The sequence below is a fragment of the Doryrhamphus excisus genome, linkage group LG3, assembly GCF_037039965.1.
Source record: "Doryrhamphus excisus strain RoL-2023G ecotype Guam linkage group LG3, RoL_Dexc_Guam_v1.1, whole genome shotgun sequence".
Lineage (NCBI taxonomy): Eukaryota > Metazoa > Chordata > Actinopteri > Syngnathiformes > Syngnathidae > Doryrhamphus > Doryrhamphus excisus.
In genome coordinates this window covers 23,873,690-23,895,000 of record NC_136359.1, presented here as the reverse complement: position 1 = coordinate 23,895,000, position 21,311 = coordinate 23,873,690, and the positions used below count along the sequence as shown (strand labels likewise).

Below are 21,311 nucleotides of genomic sequence, written 5' to 3'. Positions count from 1 at the left end.
AACACTGCAAGGTCTTTTGTGTTTGCAGAAAAGATGAGTGCAGCCTCCACGCCTGTCTCCCGGGTACACCAAGGATGGGGGTCCCCTTCTGTGAAAAACAAGGGTCTATCATCACCAGCCGCCTGTAGCACCCCGCTGCTCACAGCCTTCCCTGGCAATGATGACGAGAAGGAGCGACGACAACGCAGAAGGTCAAGAGTCATTGACCTCAAAGCTGCGACCGACTCATCTGTCAGTGACTCTGCAACACACAGGTACGCAATACTCTGCAATCTTCCGATTTCCTTAGTGGTCTTCATCATCGCAGAACTCTGTTATGAGTAGAACTCTTGTGTTTTAGTGAGCAGACTTTTTTTGTCCCCTGAAAGAGTGAGAAATATAAAGAGCTGCTGTTGAAAATGACCCCTGGGCCGCACTTTAAACACCCTCTGTCTGACAATACTTTATATACTTTGAGAGTATACAGAAGATTAAGCAGCGTTTGCTTGCAGCCCTGCAGGTACACCTGCTGCTGTGCCCAAGTTGTCCAATGCTCAAATCTCAGAACATTACTCCACCTGCATCAAACTCTCCACCGAGAATGTAAGTATTTTTTTTATCAATATCAATAAAGTCAAAATTACAGACTTTATAGAAAGTTATTGGCTTGACTCATGCATTGTTTTCATTTTTTGACAGAAAATTACCACAAAAAATGCCTTTGGTCTGCATCTGATTGATTACATGGCCGATATTCTGAAACAGAAAGATTCAGAGCTCACAAACTTCAAGGTATGTTGGAAGTTTGACATCCTGCTTCTGGGAAATCCTTGTTGTGTTGACGTTAATAGGACCATGTCCTTATCATTGGCACAGATATGCATTATAATTATGACATTTAAAGTGCATGGGAAATCCTTGTTGTATTGATGTTAATAGGACCATGTCCTTATCATTGGCACATATATACAGTGAAGAAAATAAGTATTTGAACACCCTGCTATTTTGCTATTTCTCCCACTTAGAAATCATGGAGGGGTCTGAAATTTTCATCGTAGGTGCATGTCCACTGTGAGAGAGATAAACTAAAAAGAAAAATCCAGAAATCACAATGCATGATTTTTTAACAATTTATTTGTGTGATACAGCTGCAAATAAGTATTTGAACACCTGAGAAAATGAATGTTAATATTTGGTACAGTAGCCTTTGTTTGCTATTACAGAGGTCAAACGTTTCCTGTAGTTTTTCACCAGGTTTGCACACACTGCAGGAGGGATCTTGGCCCACTCCTCCACACAGATCTTCTCTAGATCAGTCAGGTTTCTGGGCTGTCGCTGAGAAACACGGAGTTTGAGCTCCCTCCAAAGATTTTCGATTGGGTTCAGGTCTGGAGACTGGCTGGGCCATGCTAGAACCTTGATATGCTTCTTACGGAGCCACTCCTTGGTTTTCCTGGCTGTGTGCTTCGGGTCGTTGTCGTGTTGGAAGACCCAGCCACGACCCATCTTCAATGCTCTGACAGAGGGAAGGAGGTTGTTCCCCAAAATCTCACAATACACGGCCCCAGTCATCCTCTCTTTAATGCAGTGCACTCGTCCTGTCCCATGTGCAGAAAAACACCCCCAAAGCATGATGCTACCACCCCCATGCTTCACAGTAGGGATGGTGTTCTTCGGATTGTACTCTTCATTCTTCTTCCTCCAAACACGCTTATTGGAATTATGACCAAAAAGTTCTATTTTGGTCTCATCTGACCATAAAACTTTCTCCCATGACTCCTCTGTATCATCCAAATGGTCATATGCAAACTTAAGACGGGCCTTGACATGTGCTGGTTTAAGCAGGGGAACCTTTCGTGCCATGCATGATTTCACATCATGACGTCTTAGTGTATTACCTACAGTAACCTTGGAAACGGTGGTCCCAGCTCTTTTCAGGTCATTGACCAAGTCCTGTCGTGTAGTTCTGGGCTGATTCCTCACCTTTCTTAGAATCATTGAGACCCCACGAGGTGATATCTTGCATGGGGCTCCACTCCGATTGAGATTGACCGTCATGTTTAGCTTCTTCCATTTTCTAATGATAGCTCCAACAGTGGACCTTTTTTCACCAAGCTGCTTGGTAATTGCTCCGTAGCCCTTTCCAGCCTTGTGGAGGTGTACAATTTTGTCTCTGGTGTCTTTGGACAGCTCTTTGGTCTTCGCCATGTTACAAGTTAAAGTCTTACTGATTGTATGGGGTGGACAGGTGTCTTTATGCAGCTAACGACCTCAAACAGGTGCATCTGATTCAGGATGATACATGGAGTGCAGGTGGACTTCTAATGGACAGACTAACAGGTCTTTCAGGGTCAGAATTCTAGATGATACACAGGTGTTCAAATACTTATTTGCAGCTGTATCACACAAATAAATTGTTAAAAAATCATGCATTGTGATTTCTGGATTTTTCTTTTTAGTTTATCTCTCTCACAGTGGACATGCACCTACGATGAAAATTTCAGACCCCTCCATGATTTCTAAGTGGGAGAAATAGCAAAATAGCAGGGTGTTCAAATACTTATTTTCTTCACTGTATATATACATTATGATTATGACAATTAAAGTGTATCATTTTACTTTTCTCCATTTTCTAATATGTGAGATTCAAACTAATGGCTCAGTCATGTCTACTGTGAACTGTGGATCTACAATCTGAATTTGTAGGTTTTGGTAAATATATGACACGTGTCTAATATGAGGATGCTGACTTTTCCAGGCCTCCTGTCAGTCTCTGTGTGTTTCATCTTGCAGGTAGCAGCTGGGACACTGGATGCCAGTACTAAGATCTATGCCGTACGGGTGGATGCAGTTCATGCAGATGCATACAGAGTACTTGGTGGCCTTGGAGCTGAAACCAAACCAGGAGAAGGTGAAAGTCTCAGCGCTGTGATTGTGGCTGTTTTATTGGTTGATTTTCCCTGTATTTTAAAATGTAGACACTCTGAATGGTTCTGTTTGTGCAACTGTAGAGAATGCCGCTCAGCTGGAAGCGCAAAATGAAGACTCAGAGGTGATGACCAAGCAGCCAAAGAAGAAGAGGCCTCCAAAGAAGACCGTGGAGCAGAATTTGAGCAACATTAACAAAGCTGAATCTGAGAGGAAATGTGAGGTACGGTGTAATAACATCCGCTAGAGTAATTGGCACATTGTAGAAATACATTTTTTTTACAACATTTAAAAGAATCACAGTAGATGTCAGACATCGGTTACTGACATGCCATCGATTTCTCCTCATTGAGACTTTGATTGGGTGAATATAATTAATCAAAGCTATATACAGTACACCTGGTCTTGCTTTCCCATTCAGGTGGACCCCATGTTCCATCGGATGGCCTCCTCCTTTGATGAGAGTAGTACAGCCGGTGTGTTCCTGTCTGTTCTCTTCAGTGAGAACAGTCGCTGTGAGCTGCTCTTTCCGTCCTACATGACGCTTCTGCAGTCCACATCTTCACACTCTCCCCCACCTCCAATGAGCGTCCCTGCATCCCCATTCATGGGTAAACAAAATACAATTAAGCATTTGTTGTTGTTCATTTTCCTACATACATATGCTGTAATGTGATTATTCGATCTCCTGCTGATTTTGTAGGTTTTTACCTACAAAATCATGACATGAAGATATGAAATATTTCAATATTGAACAAAGCAAAATTTGTTCTCAATCAGAAATCACTCTTTATTGCTCTCTGGTTCTACCATATCTTACTTATAACTATAAAAGCAACCTTCACTCGCTAAATGTACTGCAAAAAAGGTCAGTAAGGATAATTCATAATGCCGCCTACAGAGAACATACTAACTCCTTATTTCTAAAATCACAAATACTTCATCTTCAAACAGCTAAAATAATGCCTAATGCTAAAAATAACCAATTAGCTAAAATATGTCATCCAATACTTCTCTACAAGAGAGGAGAAATATGATCTCAGGGAAGAAGTACATTTGAAACACTTCTATGCTAGGACTACGTTAAAAAGCCTTAGCATTTCAGTATGTGGAATCAAACTATGGAATGGATTGAGTAAGGAAATCAAACAATGCACAACGATGAGCCAATTCAAGAAACAATACAAGCAGTTGATGTTTGCTAAATACAAGGATGAAGAGTCTTGAACCAGTCATGATGTGCTATATATATATCACTATATTGACACTTACTATGGTACCCATTATGGCATTGGATGCTCATATCACCTCCTACTTCGCTACGTGACAAAAAATACAAAAAAAATTAAAAAAAAAATATATATATATATTTTTATTTTTAAAAAAAATCAATAAAACTTAATAAAATAAATTAATGAATAAATAAATATAATTAATTTGCTAAATCCAACGGATGAAGAGTCTTGAACCAGTCATGATGTGCTATATATATCACTATATTGACACTTACTATGGTACCCATTATGGCATTGGATGCTCATATCACCTCCTACTTCGCTACAGGACAAAACTAAAAAAATTAAATTAAACGAAATTAGGAAAGCAGGAAGTGAACAAATGTAACAGTTACTGATTGTAAAAGTACCAGATGGAGGGGTAGGATTTAATGAGCTTTGCTTCTTCCTACTCCTTTTGGACATGTGGAACTGTGAACTGATTATGGGATGCATTCAATTGTAATCTGATGCATGTTGAAATGAAATAAAACCATGACCATTACCATGAACAGTATTATATTTAAGGTCTGTTTATTGTCACAGAGGAGAGAGAGAAAGTCAAAACCTTGTTGTACTGAACCCTGTTGAGGATGTTCCTTTGTGTCGCCCCTTTTCAAGCCATATATCTATATTTGTGTTGTAATTCTGGCAGCTGGACTGCAGCGTTCTCAAGAGAAGAGCTCCATTTGTCCCTCTCTGCAGGACTTTTCCTTCACAAGCTGGAACCCAGAGCAGGTCAGAGAATACTTGACTTCAGTATAAAAGTATGAATTAAAATCATACTCTTGTAGTTTGCTGTAATGTTCCACAGTAAACTATGGTTACAAAAATAAACCTTGGGAAATGCTATCTTAACTTAGTTTCTGTTGGTAAGTGTTGGTAAGAGTTGATATTTGTCTTCTTTCAGACAATGAATCAACTCTTGGAGAAGATGAAGCAGGGTGAACATGTGTTTGACGTCAATGCTGAACCTGAAGTTGAAGAGGATTACCCCGAATTTGATGACAACTACGAGGATGGTGACTGTGAGGAGGGGATAAAGGAACATAAAGAGGGGTGTGAGGCCTCCGGCTCCGGAAAAAGACGGTGTGAACCTTGGTTTTAGAATAACAGCAGCCATTTTTGTATTGTTGTCCATTTGATACTTATAATATGCTTGTAGAATTCTAACAGACAATAGCAGTAATAACGTTTGCATGATTTACATCAGAGCTTGTTGTTTGAGTGAATAAATTGCACTTTCTATGGCGATCCAGTGACGTGGTTCCAATTGGAGAAGCAGATATCACCACGATGTGCCTGCAGCTGTCCTCTGAGCCCAGAGAGTATTCGTACTTCAGCCCCAGAACAATGGCCAAGTGGGCAGGACCAGGCTACTGGCAGTTCAAGCCAAAGCACAAGTGTGAGTGAAATGAAACGAATAACTCTTATTAGTACTACTACTAATGTACGCCCTCCTTTTAAATACTTCATTTAAATCTTCTCCATTAGTGGACCATTTGCCAGACAAGGAGACGCGCAAAAAGAAGCCCAAGAAGGCGTTTGAAATGGACTTCAATGCGGACGTCAACTTTGACACCTATTTCCGTACCACAAGAGTGAGTAACTGTTGTGTGATGCTGTAAATCAGTAAATCAGTGCTTTGGTTCCGATTTTCTACAAGAAAAGCTCTGATAAAACATTCCACTGTTCTCAAGTATCTTAATTTTTATTTTTCTGCACAAAATAAGATGAAAAATAAATAAACAAATCAAGAATAAAGAAAATCAATCAGTAATAAATAAATATAATAATAATAATAATAATAATAATAATAATAAAACGACAAATAATAAAAACTTAAGAAACCACATATAGTTGGTGGGTAGACAAATTATTTTTTTCAGATTAAAATGAACAAAACATTATTAGAGCCCTGTAGACATGACAAAACACGACTATAGTCACATTTATACTTTTTATTTACAACATATTGCGCAACTGCAGGGTCTTGAGACGCATGCAAACTCGCAAACTAGAGAGCTAGCGACCTAAACGGTAGCCTTCAAGTTATTTCCTTTCAACTTAAATAGCCAAAAACTTACCACTTTCACACGGATAGGGAGGATAACAGTTATTTAACCTTTAACATGAACATGAATCAAACGTAATCATTTTTTCTGGGTACATGATACCATACAGCATCCATATCAAACTTGCGCGGGCCGCACTAACATTAAACTTTCATATCAAGGCGGGGGCCTTAAACTAGTGTCCTGCGGGCTGTATTTGGCCAACGGGCCACATGTTTTTTTTTTTGTTTGTTTGGTTTTTTTTGAGGGGTCTCAAACACGGGCCACGTGTTTGAGACCCCTGCTGTAAATGTTTTCCAGTGCGAGTCTGTGGAGGGCAGGAAGTGACATCGGGGCTTCAGATTTGAGTTTTAGCTTGCTGTGGGTCACAGCTGCAACAATAGCCCATGTTAACGATTGTTGTGCCTTTTTATTATGTATTTTCATACTTGGAAATGCTTAATTTAGGCAAAAAAGATGTAAATATGCTTATGATAAATATGCATATTACTGATAGGTGTTGGATCTGTGCTGAATCTGGCATCTTCCCTTTTTTCATAGGCGGCCACCACGCTCAGCAAGTCAGCCCTCAGCTCCAGCAACAAGAAGACAGCCCTGCTAGCGGCCTTCCAGTTTGCCCCAGAGACTCTCTCTCAGCTGCGATTAAAACCCTCCACGTCGGTGAGGCATAAATACTGCATATTCTGTTTAGGAGTTATATTCATTACGCACCACTGAAATGTACATGCATGTCTACTTTGAACATTATTCATCCATATTCCTGCCATCTGTATTATCACAAACTATCCAATGTCCACCATGTTTTTCTCATGACCAGAAAGTGTCCACTGTTGACATACAATTTTATATTTTAATGAAATTTGGTCACTTTTTTCCATGTGTCATGGCTGTATTAACCTGGATTATACCACTTTTTGGTATTTGGATTTGTGCATGTACAAAATCTTTGTCGCTGTAGTCCGCACATACAACACAGTTGCCACAGCAGCTCTGTTGGATAGTAAAAGAATATCATAAAAAAAACATAAATTAAAAAGGTTGAAAAGGTTCCACTGAATTTTTCTGCATTGGGCCTCATAGAGAAACGTTAGGACGCCCTTGGTATCATGACTTGTAATCATCATTAACCAAGATTGAAAGTAAGATGCTGGTGTTTGTTTGACTGTAGTTATGTCAAGAAGCACAGAAGAGGCTGTCTGGAGAGCTGGAAAGGGACATTGGCGACTATGACTATAACAATGCCAACGATACGGCCAACTTTTGTCCAGGTCTTCAGGTAGGACATTTCATTTTATTTGCTTTCCCAAAAAGTATTCCCATAAATGTTCCTTCCTTTTAATTTGAGTGAAATACTCATTTAAGTATCTGCTGTATGCAGTAGATCACTGCTTATCACTGGGGTTTTTCATGCGGGACCACCGGCTAAAAAAAAAAAAACACAAGACATTTCTATTTGTCACAAAAGGCTGGCTCCTCCTAACCCTTCAAACTTTCCTGCTGCTTGATGTTGACTACATCCATACGTAAACCTCCTCTTTGGCCGTCGTCTACGCCCCCTACCTTCTACCAATATATTCACTATCTCTGGACATGTCCCAACCATCTCAGCCTGGCCTCTAACATGTAATGTCCCTCTCATGTACTCATTCCTGATCCTATCCATCCTGGTCACTCCCAATGTGAACCTCATTCTTATCTCTGCTACCTACAGTTTTACTTCCTGTCTTTTCCTCAGTAACCCTGTCTCTAGACCAGGGGTCTCAAACTCAATTTACCTGGGGGCCACTGGAGCTAGGGTCTGGGTGAGACTGGGTCGCATCAGGTTTTCCAAAAAAACCCAGAAAAAAACGCTTTTATTAAAAACAGAAAAATATACAAACTTTTTCAGTGCTTTGGTTCCAATTTTCTACAATAAAAGCTCTGATAAAACATTCCACTGTTCTCAAATATCTTAATTTTTATTTTTCTGCACAAAATAAGATGAAAATAAATAAACAAATCAAGAATAAAGAAAATCAATCAGTAATAAATAATATAATAATAATAATAAAAACTTAAGAAACCACATATAGTTGGTGCGTAGACAAATTATTTATTTCAGATTAAAATGAACAAAGCATTATTAGAGCCCTGTAGACATGACAAAACACGACTATAGTCACATTTATACTCTTTTTATTTACAACATATTGCGCAACTGCAGGGTCTTGAGACACATGCTAACTCGCAAACTAGAGAGCTAGCGACCTAAACGGTAGCCTTCAAGTTATTTCCTTTCAACTTAAATAACCAAAAACGTACCACTTCCACACGGATAGGGAGGATAACTATTAACAGTTATTTAACCTTTAACATGAACATTAATCAAACGTAATAATTTTTTCTGGGTACATGATACCATACAGCATCCATATCAAATTTGCGCGGGCCGCACTAACATTAAACTTTCATATCAAGGCGGGGGCCTCAAACTAGTGTCCTGCGGGCCACGTGTTTGGGACCCCTGCTCTAGACCAAACAACATGGCTGGTCTCATCACAGTTTTGTATACCTTTTCTTTCATTTTAGCTGAAACTCTTCTATCACATCACGTCTGACACTTTTCTCCACCCGTTCCATCCTTCCTGCACACGCTTCTTCACCTCCTTTTCACAATCGCCATTGGGATCGGGACTGTACTTACTGTTCCCTCTTTCATCCCACTTCCTTTTATTTATCTACAACAAATAAACCTCAAATTTCAAAACCTTTCTTCATTGTCCCAATTAGACTGGTGACAGTGATGACGATGCGGAGGGCTTTCCAGACTCGGAGGACACACAACCCTCACAAGACGACATCTCCACCTACGGCGAGGACAATCTTGTACCTGAACCACAGAAGGTATGTATTTGTAATGTATTTTTTTTTTTATCTGTCTAAAATGAATATTGTGTCATATTGTTTTTTATCAGTTAAAAAAAGTTAGGAACAAATACAATCATGCAAAGTCACATATCGACTTTACACTTACTGGATAATGTGCCAAGTTAGGGATATTCATCCTTTGGGGGGGGGGGGGTTCAGGATCAAGCTTAAATGCAGAAAAGTAATCCCTCGGTCATCATGACCGTGATACTTTAAGGCAGGGGTCTCAAACTCAATTTACCTGGGGGCCACCGGAGCTAGGTTTTGGGTGAAACCGGGGGCCGCATCAGGTTTTCAAAAAAAAAAAAAACCCAAAACGCATTTATTAAAAACTGGGAAAAAAATCAATAAAAAAACGATCTTCAATGCTTTCACTGCTATACCCTACACTTTTTCAGTACTTTGGTTCCGGTTTTCCACACCAAAATATCTGATAAAAAATTCCACTGTTCTCAAATATCTTCATTTTTATTTTTCTATACACAAAATAAGATAAAAATAAATAAATAAACAAATTAAGAATAAAGACAATAAATCAATCAACCAGTAATAAATAAGTAAAATAATAATAAAACAGCAAATAAGACAAACATAAGAAACCACATACAGTTGGTAGAGAAATTATTTTTTCAGATTCAAATGTACAGTATTAACAGTTATTTAACCTTTAACATGAACATTAATAAAACTTAATAATTTGACCCAATTAGCAAGTTAGCATCGTACTCAGTTCCATCTGGGAGCAGCGTCGTAACTTTAACAACATGTTTATCTTGACGTGTATTTTCCCTTTTATTCCAAATCATTTCCTGCATTTATTTGTACCCATAAGCGTCATAAGCCTTTAGCTTCATTGCTAATCCAAAGCAAAACAGGGCAGGGTAACAGGGTAGGGTAACGGTATGGGCGGGGGGCAAAATCATGTTCATTGTGTCCGGTGTGCACACACAGCTTTAAGCTGTCATTTCAACATTAAACTTTGGTATCAAGGTGGGGGGCCTCAAACTAGCGCCGCGAGTTTGAGACCCCTGCTGTAAGGTAAAGTACGGTCCGTGTCTGCCCCCTAGAGGCCATGCTGGTTGTACAGTACAGTAAATGCTGTCTTTTTCACCTTTCCATGAAGGTCAACAAGATAGAAATCAACTACACAAAAACAGCCAAGAAAATGGATATGAAGAGACTGAAGACCAACATGTGGACTCTTCTAACAGAAGAAAGCCCAGAAAATCCCACCAAGGTTCGTTTTTCTGGTTTACGACCACAACCCACTTCATTTTTATCCTCTGCGTGTTACACGATATCCTTTCTTTTTTTTATTGCATACTACAATAGAAGTGCAAACATATGTTTTATGTTTTTTTTTTGACAGGCGGAAACTGTGGACACGCCTGAAGTTTGCGGGGACAAAGTCTTCAGTCAGACCACAAAGGCGCTGCTTCAGAGGTATAACCTCCTAACAAACGTTTCTAATTGCATCACCGAGAGGCAATTAGTGGCTGACTCGGGTTTATTGTCGAATGATGTGCGTCTCAAAGTCATTATAATAAACACGTTGTTTGTGTACCAAAAGACTAGAGACAAGGTAATATAAGCAAGGAAACAAGACCATGCTGAGGCTCCTCTGCTGTCAACATGTTTGTTGATATCAGCTTCATTATTCAAATTTTGATTTTGTTTGTTTGTTTGTTTGTTTTTGCCGTGTAGACTGCCCAACATGATGGCGCAGAACCTATCGGTGCCTTTGGCATTTGTGGCACTGCTTCATCTTGCAAATGAAAAGGTGAGTGATGTTTTTCAAGTGCACAAATGTTCAAATTCAGAGGACTTTTCAGCTGCTTCTCATTGTATTACAATCTATTGGTGGTGGTTCGCTGGTGGATTTTTTTGTGTTTGATTTTTGTGAATTTATTTTTTTCTGCTGGAAAGCTCATTGAGTAAAATTTATAAACATGTTTTGTTAAATTTAGTTTATTAAAAATGACAATTCCAGTTGTGGACGTAACCCACACCAAGCTAAAACTCAACTCTGAACCCCAGACGCCACTTCCTGTCTCCACCCCCACACCACTCAGCTCTCTTAGCACCGTAACACATGTCTTATTTACGCTTTAAATTACTTATTTTCTATTTTTATGTCTACTATAATGGGCTTTAATGTTAAAAAAACAGATTTAGAAGGTCATAAAAGGGTTTTCTATGCTCTAACTTCAAAAATATTCAATTTATGATTAAGGATATAATCAAATGTAATAAATGAGGGCGTATGTTAGCCTTATTTGATTTGTGCTAATTGATATCTCAATTACCGGTACATAGAATTTAGCAATATAAAATGTTTTCAGAGCTGGTCCAGAAGTGTAAAGGATGTATGTGTATGTACTTTTATCACATTTTGTTGATTTTTTTTTTTTTAATGATCTTATTGTGTTGTGATTATTTTTGCTGACTCAGCCGACCAGAAAATAATTATTGCTCTACCTGTGTAGAACTTGGAGCTGGTGAAGGTTGACGACATGTCGGACATCATCATCAGACAAGGCCGCTGAGGATGAAATGTATGAATTTGAAGAAAAGGTTCATATTTATAAATGTATATCTATTTTGTACCATTTTTTTCTCCGGGTACTCCGGTTTCCTCCCACATTCCAAAAACATGCTAGGTTAATTGGCGACTCCAAATTGTCCATAGCTATGAATGTGAGTGTGAATGGTTGTTTGTCTATACCCCTGCCACCCTAATGAGGATAAGCAGCATAGACAATGGATGGATATTTTGTACATTAACAACTGTCTACGTACACAAAACATTTATATTGTAGGCAATAAAATCATGTTTTTTTTTTAATAAAAATGATTCTTGTGGTGAGTTGGGTCGGAGGGGGACAATATAGCAACAAAGCTGAACATCTCTTGCAAAAACATTGCAAGTTTTTCTTTGCTTTCTCTTATAAAAGTGCTAAAGATGTCAAGGGAAAATCTGCTTGTGGCTCCAAAATAGACAAGCGATGAGACAAGATCTTTGAGAATGAAGAGAGGTACAACTTCATGAAACTGCCTTGCAAGGAAACAACTCGATACAATCAGAACCAGATGGCTTCAAGAGAACTTTTACGTCCCCATATCAACAAACCCAAGACAGACTTTTGAAAGACTCAGAACCCTTTTGCAGATGTTTTTGCTTACTTGCCAAATTACAATTTAACTTTTTGGATCTACAAACTGAAGCTTTTCACAGTATTCTAATATACTGAGTTTGTGGATTTGTGGTTTAATAAGATGAAAATCCTAATCTTAAAGTTACAACAATAAACTGCTTGAGATATGTCAATGTGTATATAATGGTTCAATACAATTGGTTGATTTCATCTTTTATGTTTTTATTGATATTCTAATTTTTTGTGTAGTACCTGTATTTGATTCAGGTGATAAGCATGTGGTGGACTTGTGGAAAGAGTATGTTTACAAATGCGGCCCTGCTGTCCACACAAATAGCGGACGTGCATGGTATATAATAAATGTTGCTATTGATGAGATTTAATGTGGGTGAAAGGGTGTATAGAAAACCATTTTTAGTAATTTTGCTATAGAGGCATAATGATATTTAAAGGATGAATGTGTTTAATTTCAGCATCAAGGGCGTTAATAACTAGGCAGGATGTAGGGTTTAAGCTTAGACTGTGTTAGTGTCCTTCGTCACAAGTGGAAAATGGCCAATAAAGAGAAAGAGAGTGGATTTAACTGGATTTAATCAAATACCAACTTTTATTTTCACTTTTGTTGTAAATGTTGACGTGAAATCAGATAATGTCTACATAAAAGCCACCTATAAATATGTTTTTTTTTGTTGTGTTTTTCAAATTATTGATATCGCTATGTTTATATATTGCTATGTTTGTGTTTTATTCCGGTTATAGTCATAATCGACAAATTAATTTCAAGTATGGCGATCAGTCAGCAAGTGGAAAATGACAAGTTGTCAGCATTGCAGCTCAGCCTGCAACCACCATGGTCAGGAAATGATTCTTTCAGCACCACCAGCACCTTCCCAAATAGGAGGAACCGGTTGGGTTCCATGCTGGGTGGAACGTGGAATGACGTCAGCACATGCGGGTATGTGTACGTCACTCTACTGTGGTGGGAGCCACAACAGGCACTTTATTTATTTGAACTTTTTCAAGATCTTTTTATGATTTGATAAATAATGTGTTTTTGTAATATAAGATAATATATTTAACTAATCATTAATTAATCCATCTTAATAAAAAAAGGAAAGAAAGAAAATGACACCCCTTCCGTGGTGCTATACAAATAAAGTACAATGATGGTATGACGTAACTGGTGGTAGCATTTACAACAATAAAGGAAATAAAGTACAAGGCTTTAAAAATAAAACACAATCGTCTTTTAGTATTATGTTATTTTCCAGCAACGTAGAAGTAAAACGATGAGACGGGCAACAATTTTTTTTTGGCAAATGCAAAAATGGAATGTAATGCAACTATTTAATTTTGTCTTTCTTTTTTTTAAATTTGTTAAACCGGATGTACATTTTAATTTCACAAGCGGCAAATGCCAGTCGGTGTGTATTTTCGCCACTTTGACACTAGGAGGCGAAGGAATGAAGTTTGAAGGGAGGGAAAAAAAAACACAACCAGGAAGTTAAACAAAGAGACAACCTGCGATTCTCTTCGTGTTGTGTCAAATTCTCCACTTAAAAAGAATTAAATACGTTTAGTAACTTTGAAGAAATTCTGCTCTGGGTTTCGGTCAAAGTGCTGGCAACAAGATGGACTATGACCCGGTAAGAAGTAATGGTTGCTGTTTTGTTGTTTAAAAAAAAAAAAAAAAAAAAGTGTTCGGACTCTGAAACGGTTTGTGTATCTACGGATTTGAAAGTTTTCTTGAACGTATTAAAGCAAGTTTAGCCATGTCTGCCAATTCAGTTTTAATTCGAAAAAAGATCAACACAATGACGCCTGTTTGAACGTCAAGGCTTCATTTCCTTGTCGGCAGCCAAGCGACTCCTTCATGTCAACTGAAGCTTAAGTCGAGGATTGTTCTAGTTCGCTGTCATATTTTTTTTATTTGTTATTATTAACGCCAAAATTAATGTTTGTTTTCGTTGGCGTGACAACATTGTAATTGTAGCAACCTGTACTTTTTGTCGTTTGGCTTCAAGACGCCTCCTTAAAGGAACATTTTACAGCTAAATGCACACAACGCGGAAGTACTAATGTTATTTTTATTATTATTGTATTGTATTGCATATTGTTGTGTAATTTTCTGATTAGCAGCAATGGTAAATACCCAGATATTAATCCATGTATCTGTCATGGTTCAGGGTTTCCCACAGGTCTGCTGTGTAATTGTGGCAATGGCTTCCGTGGTGGTCGAATGACGTCACAGTCTAATTTGCATAATTGATACATTGCACAAAAGTCTGTGCTTTGTTTGTGTGGATGGTTAAAATGGAGCTTTTTTGGTTTGTGTCAAAAGAAATGAGAAATATTGAAGAAGAAATATTGGTATACCGTGATGCCCATCATTCACAATCCTTATGTGAAACAACACTTATTTATTTACCTTTTCCGTGCATTATAACATGAGAAAACTAGTTAATTTGAGCTAGCTTACAATGCTACACCTATTTCATATATGAAGCCTTCTAAAAAATTGTTGTTTTGCCGTATTTTGATGATTTAAAACACTACCCAAACTTCTTTCCTAGGCCGCGTTGCTACACATACTTATGCTAGTTATGCTAATAACAGTAATGACAACACTTGGGGTGGCTGTGTCTTCCAGCACAAGACACTAGTGTGTCTTCCGTCTGTAAATGATGCTGAGACTAGCGATTAGCGACAAATTGTGTTAGCCCGTGAGATTAAAATAGTTTTTCATGCTAGCATTTTTCTTGCGAGGTCTTTAGCGTCAAAATGCTGACTTTCAGCTTAAAATCGGCTATGAAAGTGCTGCTGTTTCACTGTATAAGTCTTGTCTGGAGATGGCATCACCATTTATTGAGAACACGGTGAACGTGTGAGCAAGAATAATGTGGGTGCTTGAGTCGGTACTTTGAGATCACGCTGATCCGCTACCATTCTCTGTAAGTGGGAAGTTGCATAGTAGGTTGAGCAAACCTAAGAAGCAAGACACTTAGATGTATGCATGAACTGCTGCATGTAGGGCTGCAACTCACTATTATTTTCTAAGCTTGTTTTTATAATTAATTGAGTAATTGGTTAAGTCAAATAAATCTGCCCCATTTAAATGATTAGCATAGAAAAGGTGTTTATGATCTTTTTTAAAATAACATATAGTCACCTTTACATATGTGTTATTCAATATAGGAGACTAATAAGACAATATAAACCATTTAAGACATAAATTAACATAAATTTAACTTGTGCCTCTGTGTGTTGCTGTTAAAGTGTCGGGGTGCTAGGGGAGCTGAGAGTCGGGTGGACAGGAAGTGACATCGGAAGTTTAAAAAAAGGCCCAAAATTAGATTCAACATGCTTATTTTTTTTTTACTAATATTTAACCATGAAATGGTATGATTAATTCTTCAATATAGTTAAATAAAAACACGATATTTCCAGACTTCGGTTATTCATTCATTCATTTTCTACTGCCTTTGCTCACGAGGGTCGCTGGGGGTGCTGGAGCCTATCCCAGCTGTCTTCAGGCGAGAGGCGGGGTACACCCTGGACTGGTGGCCAGCCAATCACAGGGCACATATAGACAAACAACCATTCACACTCACATTCATACCTATGGACAATTTGGAGTCGCTAATTAACCTAGCATGTTTTTGGAATGTGGGAGGAAACCGGAGTACCCGGAGAAAACCCACATGGAAATGGCCGAGGGTGGAATTGAACCCTGGTCTCCGAGCTGTGAGGTCTGCACGCTAACCACTTGTCCGCCATGCAGCTCTTAAACCAAAATACTGAGCAAAAATAATAAAAATACTGATAATGATACTAATAAATAATAATAAAACAAAGCATTTATCCCTCGTAGTTAATTGGTTCCAGACCCGACTGTGATAAGTGAATTCCAGAAAGTAAGATTCAATATTAATACATAGAATATTTTTATAATTGAGCATAGAAAACCTTTTTATTACCTTCTAAATATATATTTTTTTACCATTATTACAGCCCTCCAGACATGAAGTAACACCCTTATAGTCGCGTTTATGCTTATATTAGCTAATATGTAGATATGATGAGCGATAAAATATTATAAAACATGTTAGCATTGGAAAAGTTCCTTGTTGTTGAATATAATGTGGTTCAATAGCATGGCATTTAAAAAAAATCCATCCTCAAAATTATGTTTATCACTTGATTGATGTACATCTAAATAATGGTTACCGCTGCACGATGGCTGGCTTTTAATTAATACAGAGCCACCATCCACTAGTATTAATCTGGAGTTTTTTCAGAGAGAAGATTATAATGCTGCTGTTTAATGTGTGCGATAACAGGCTAGCATGTGCTAGCACTTAATAACATCATAAAACCTTACCTCTTTGTATTCCCATTCAGTATCAGCATTTGGGACCAAATATGAAGTGAAAGAAAAACGTGAAAAATACAGTATAGTTGGCGATTATATCGATAATGTCTTTCAGTGTTACATTTTCTGTTGTTACAGTATCATTCTGCACTGAGAGGAAAATAGTGACTAAGCTAGTGAAGATACAATGGCAGTTTAGCCATGCGCCAACATGATGCTAGCGACTATGTTTTGTTTACGTTCATGTTGTACGTGCCACAGATTTAGTGATTGCAGATTGTTGCAGATAAAGAGTTCACCTTTTGAGTTTGCAGTAGACGAAAAACCACTTTGTGACAAGAATGGCAGAGTGCAGACCGGTGTGCTTTATTGCTATCTACAAAAATATTAAGTGATGAAAAACTTAATATTAGATTTAATCTATATTTCCACTTTGTGTATTGTAGTTATTGTTAACATCATTGATATGTTACGCTGTTATGAACAGAAAAACGTGGGTTTTCTCCGGGTACTCCGGTTTCCTCCCACATTCCAAAAACATGCTAGGTTAATTAGCGACTCCAAATTGTCCATAGGTATGAAAATATTTAGTATTGTATATTTGTTCCTGATAATACATTCACATCATATCTCTTATCTGTTGACGTAATATTTTGTTGAGTTTTTTGTTGAGTCGGCTATGCTTTTCTGTCCTCCAGGAGCGAGGGGGTGCTGTTGAAACACCAGAACCGTTGAACAGGATGGAGACCATAAAGAATGAAGTTGATGGAGTCAAAAACATCATGACAGAGAATGTGGACCGAATCCTTGCTCGAGGAGAGAGATTGGAAGACCTCATGGACAAGTCTGCCGACCTGCAAGCTGGGGTTTGTAATTGTCTAGTCCAGGGGTGGGCAAACTTTTTGACTTGATATGACAAAATTTACGAGGGGGGGGGGGGGGGTAGACTATATATTTTACACGTAACAGTCCACCTGGTATTATTGTATCTGTAAAATTGTCATGCAATCTGCTATTATTATTTATTATTTTATATTTACATTTCAATATTTTAAAAATAATAAAATATAATAATTACAATAAAATTAAAATAATAATTATTATATTATTATTATGTAAAATATGCAAATATAACAATAATATTATATATATAATTAATGTAATAATTAACATTAATATAATAATTTTAATAATCATAATAGTTCTAATAATAATTATAATAATCTAATAATAATAATAATTATTATTATTATTATGTGCTTGTGTCCCTTTTTTCAGGAGCACTTTGTAAACAACAGACCATGTCAAAAAACGAAATTGATAAAACCATCAAAAGGTTGGCTCAGGCCATGATGCCAGGTTGTATGTTGAGTTTAAATGAAATACTTTGGAAAGATTGGGCGGGCCGTATTCAAACACTTGGCGGGCCGGATGTGGCCCCCGGGCCGTAGTTTGCCCACCCCTGGTCTAGTCAGAAATGAAGTCTGCTAAACCAGAATAACAAGCCAGTAGATGCACCAAGAACGCTGATTTTTGCTATAGAAGTTATGTGTTCGGCACGGCGGTCTAGTGGTTAGCGCGCAGACCTCACAGCTGGGAGACCAGGGTTCAATTCCACCCCTGTTCTCCCCCGTGCATGCGTGGGTTACTCTGGTTTCCTGCCGCTTATCCTCACGAGGGTCGCGGGGGTGCTGGAGCCTATCCCAGCCGTCTTCGGGCGAGCCAGCCAATCACAGGGCACATATAGACAAACAACCATTCACACTCACATTCATACCTATGGACAATTTGGAGTCGCTAATTAACCTAGCATGTTTTTGGAATGTGGGAATTGAACTTGGGTCTCCTAGCTGTGAGGTCTGCGCGCTAACCACTTGACTTTGGTATCAAGGCGGGGGGCCTCAAAGTAGCGTCTCGCGGGCCGCATTTGGCCCGCGGGGCCGCGAGTTTGAGACCCCTGATGTATACTCTCTCCGTCCTTGCCCAGGCCCAGCACTTCAAGCATACATCCCATAAAGTGGCTCGCTCGTACTGGTGGAAGAACGTCAAGCTGGTGGTGGTCATCGTGGTAATCGTCGTCATCATCGTCCTCATCATCATCCTCCTGGCTACTGGCGTCATCCCAGTCAGTGCGCCCGTGCCGCCTATCGTCGAACCCACGCCCGCCACCAACCCTTAAGAAAAAGACACACACATGCAGTGATTGTACATACACACTTAATTTAATCATGAACACACTCTTGATGCACAGTTACAAAATTATACAACATATTCGTTCATTCATTCATTTTCATCCCAGCTGTCTTCGGGCGTGAGGCGGGGTACACCCTGGACTGGTCGCCAGCCAGCCAATCACAGGGCACATATAGACAAACAACCATTCACACTCACATTCATACCTATGGACAATTTGGAGTCGCTAATTAACCTAGCATGTTTTTGGAATGTGGGAGGAAACCGGAATTATAGAACATATTAATAAATTTTTTTTTATTTTTAGGTGGAGTTGGTGACTTTTAATTTAATTTTTGGAACGTTGGCAGTTTATACCCTTTTAAAAAAAAAAAATCTAGATCCAATTTTTTTTTTTTTTTTTTATGTGTTACGGTTAATGGATGCTGCACAGTTGTTACTTTGTACATTGATGAAGGATCATCCAGGCACTATGTGGATTGGAAAAGTAAATATGGAGGCCAAAGTACTACTTATACTACCTGTACAAAAGGCAGCTTTTGTAGTTAGAAAAATGCAGTGCTTATTTTTATTTGACCATTTGTGTGTTTTTTGTTGTTGTTTTTTTTTTTTGGCGCCGCATAATCGAGAAAAGCCGGTAATTTAAACTTCAATGATGTCTCAAACTCAAAAGGTTGAAATTCAACCGCCAGCTCCACCATGAAGGCAAAATCGGACAATGATGTGACGGGAAAATCACATCATTGTGAGGAATGGGATACTTTTTAATCTCCCGTTTTCATTTTAGCAGACACTTAATCGTTTTTTGTGCGTCGTTGTGTGTATCGTTTGAGTTATTACTTTGTCTCCTTGAGTGTTGACGGGAAAGAAGAGCTTTATCTAGGGGGGGTTGTTACATTGTGTCAGTATATACCCGCATTTTTGTTCAAAAAATTATTTTATTTCATTTTTTTTTCCACAGAAAACACATCTTGTTCGATATAAGTGAGTAATAATTGTCATACAGGAACAACATACAGCATATATTACTACTATTACATGTTTTTTTTTTTGGAGTCATTGATCATGTTTTTCGTCAAGCGTTGACAATTCGCACTTTGTTCGGCGTCCTTGAACACACCGTAGTTGTGTGCCGGGACGCTAAGGTTTGTTTGGCTACGTAAGCACTAGCTTAAACGGACACGGATCAGCTTATGTTATCATTTATTAGCGGTGAGTAGATCGACATCACCTGGATTGACAGAAAGGGGGAGGGTTCTGGAACTGGCTCTAATAAGTACAACAGTTGCTTTTATTGCAAATGTTGATCTGAAATTTGATTTGAGGAGGGTCGTGTGTCGAAAATAGTCATTTTTATAGTCATCCCGGAACGTAACGCTCACAAAAAGTGGGGATCTGCTGCATATATGAAAAATGTTTTCCCGCCTGATGTTAATGAGTGTCTATGATTTGGGCGTATTTATTAAATACATGATGTGGTGGGCTTTTTGTAATCAAATATGAACAAGTAGAAATATTTTATTTTTTAACTACACTGGTATCAAATCTGTCTTCATGCTCCACGTATGAAGTCGTATTGCGATTTTCACCATCATCACCTGACATCACCACCGTTACTGTTACTGTCATCGTGACCTCTTGAACCCAAATCAGCTGACATGTATTCCCGCTTTTTGCACCCTGCATCATGTATTGGTTTTAGTTTTCTTAAACGGAATAAATACATTTGCTATCTGCTATCATTTGTCTGATGGTGTGTGCGCTCAAAAGGTTTTCGACCATACAGTTAGTAACATTAGAACACTCTTAACATGGAATAACATTCTACCCAATATACTGTACAGTAAATAAGTAAAAGTAAATAATCCATTTAAGTAATGGAGCTGACAGGAAGTGACGTCTGGAGTTCAGAGTTGAGTTTTAGCTTGGCTGCGACAGTAGCCCATGTTGTGTCTCACCCGACATTACAATAACACAGGGGTCTCAAACATGCGGCCCGCAGGCCAAATGTGGCCCGCAGGACACTAGTTTGAGGCCCCCCGCCTCGATATGAAAGTTTAATGTTAGCGCGGCGCGCGGAAGTTTGATATGGATGCTGTATGGTATCATGTACCCGGAAAAAATTATTACGTTTGATTCATGTTCATGTTAAAAGTGAAATAACTGTTAAGTTATCCTCCCTATCCGTGTGGAAGTGGTAAATTTTTGGCTTTTTAAGTTTAAAGCAGTGGTCTCAAACACGCGGCCCGCGGGCCAAATGTGGCCCGCAGGACACTAGTTTGAGGCCCCCGCCTTGATATGAAAGTTTAATGTTAGCGCGGCCCGCGGAAGTTTGATATGGATGCTGTATGGTATCATGTACCCGGAAAAAATATTACGTTTGATTAATGTTCATGTTAAAGTTTAAATAACTGTTAATAGTTATCCT

General features: G+C 38.5%; 2 protein-coding genes across 2 annotated transcripts; both read left to right on the top strand.

Moving 5' to 3' along the window:
* Positions 1 to 32: 32 nt before the first annotated feature.
* Positions 33 to 12,233, top strand: ncaph (non-SMC condensin I complex, subunit H). Its single transcript, XM_078789208.1, has 17 exons — positions 33 to 254; positions 492 to 582; positions 679 to 771; positions 2,773 to 2,890; positions 2,991 to 3,130; positions 3,329 to 3,518; positions 4,837 to 4,919; positions 5,092 to 5,270; positions 5,441 to 5,586; positions 5,676 to 5,782; positions 6,797 to 6,916; positions 7,425 to 7,532; positions 9,026 to 9,139; positions 10,287 to 10,400; positions 10,533 to 10,606; positions 10,868 to 10,943; positions 11,650 to 12,233. The coding sequence occupies exons 1-17, from the start codon at positions 34 to 36 to the stop codon at positions 11,707 to 11,709; spliced, it is 2,034 nt and encodes a 677-aa protein (XP_078645334.1). The 5' UTR covers position 33; the 3' UTR covers positions 11,710 to 12,233.
* Positions 12,234 to 13,776: 1,543 nt separating this feature from the next.
* vamp8 (vesicle-associated membrane protein 8 (endobrevin)) lies at positions 13,777 to 20,622 on the top strand. Its single transcript, XM_058069887.2, has 3 exons — positions 13,777 to 13,964; positions 17,389 to 17,556; positions 18,678 to 20,622. Exons 1-3 carry the CDS (start codon positions 13,950 to 13,952, stop codon positions 18,867 to 18,869), a joined length of 375 nt encoding a protein of 124 aa, XP_057925870.2. The 5' UTR covers positions 13,777 to 13,949; the 3' UTR covers positions 18,870 to 20,622.
* The last annotated feature ends 689 nt before the right edge of the window (positions 20,623 to 21,311 follow it).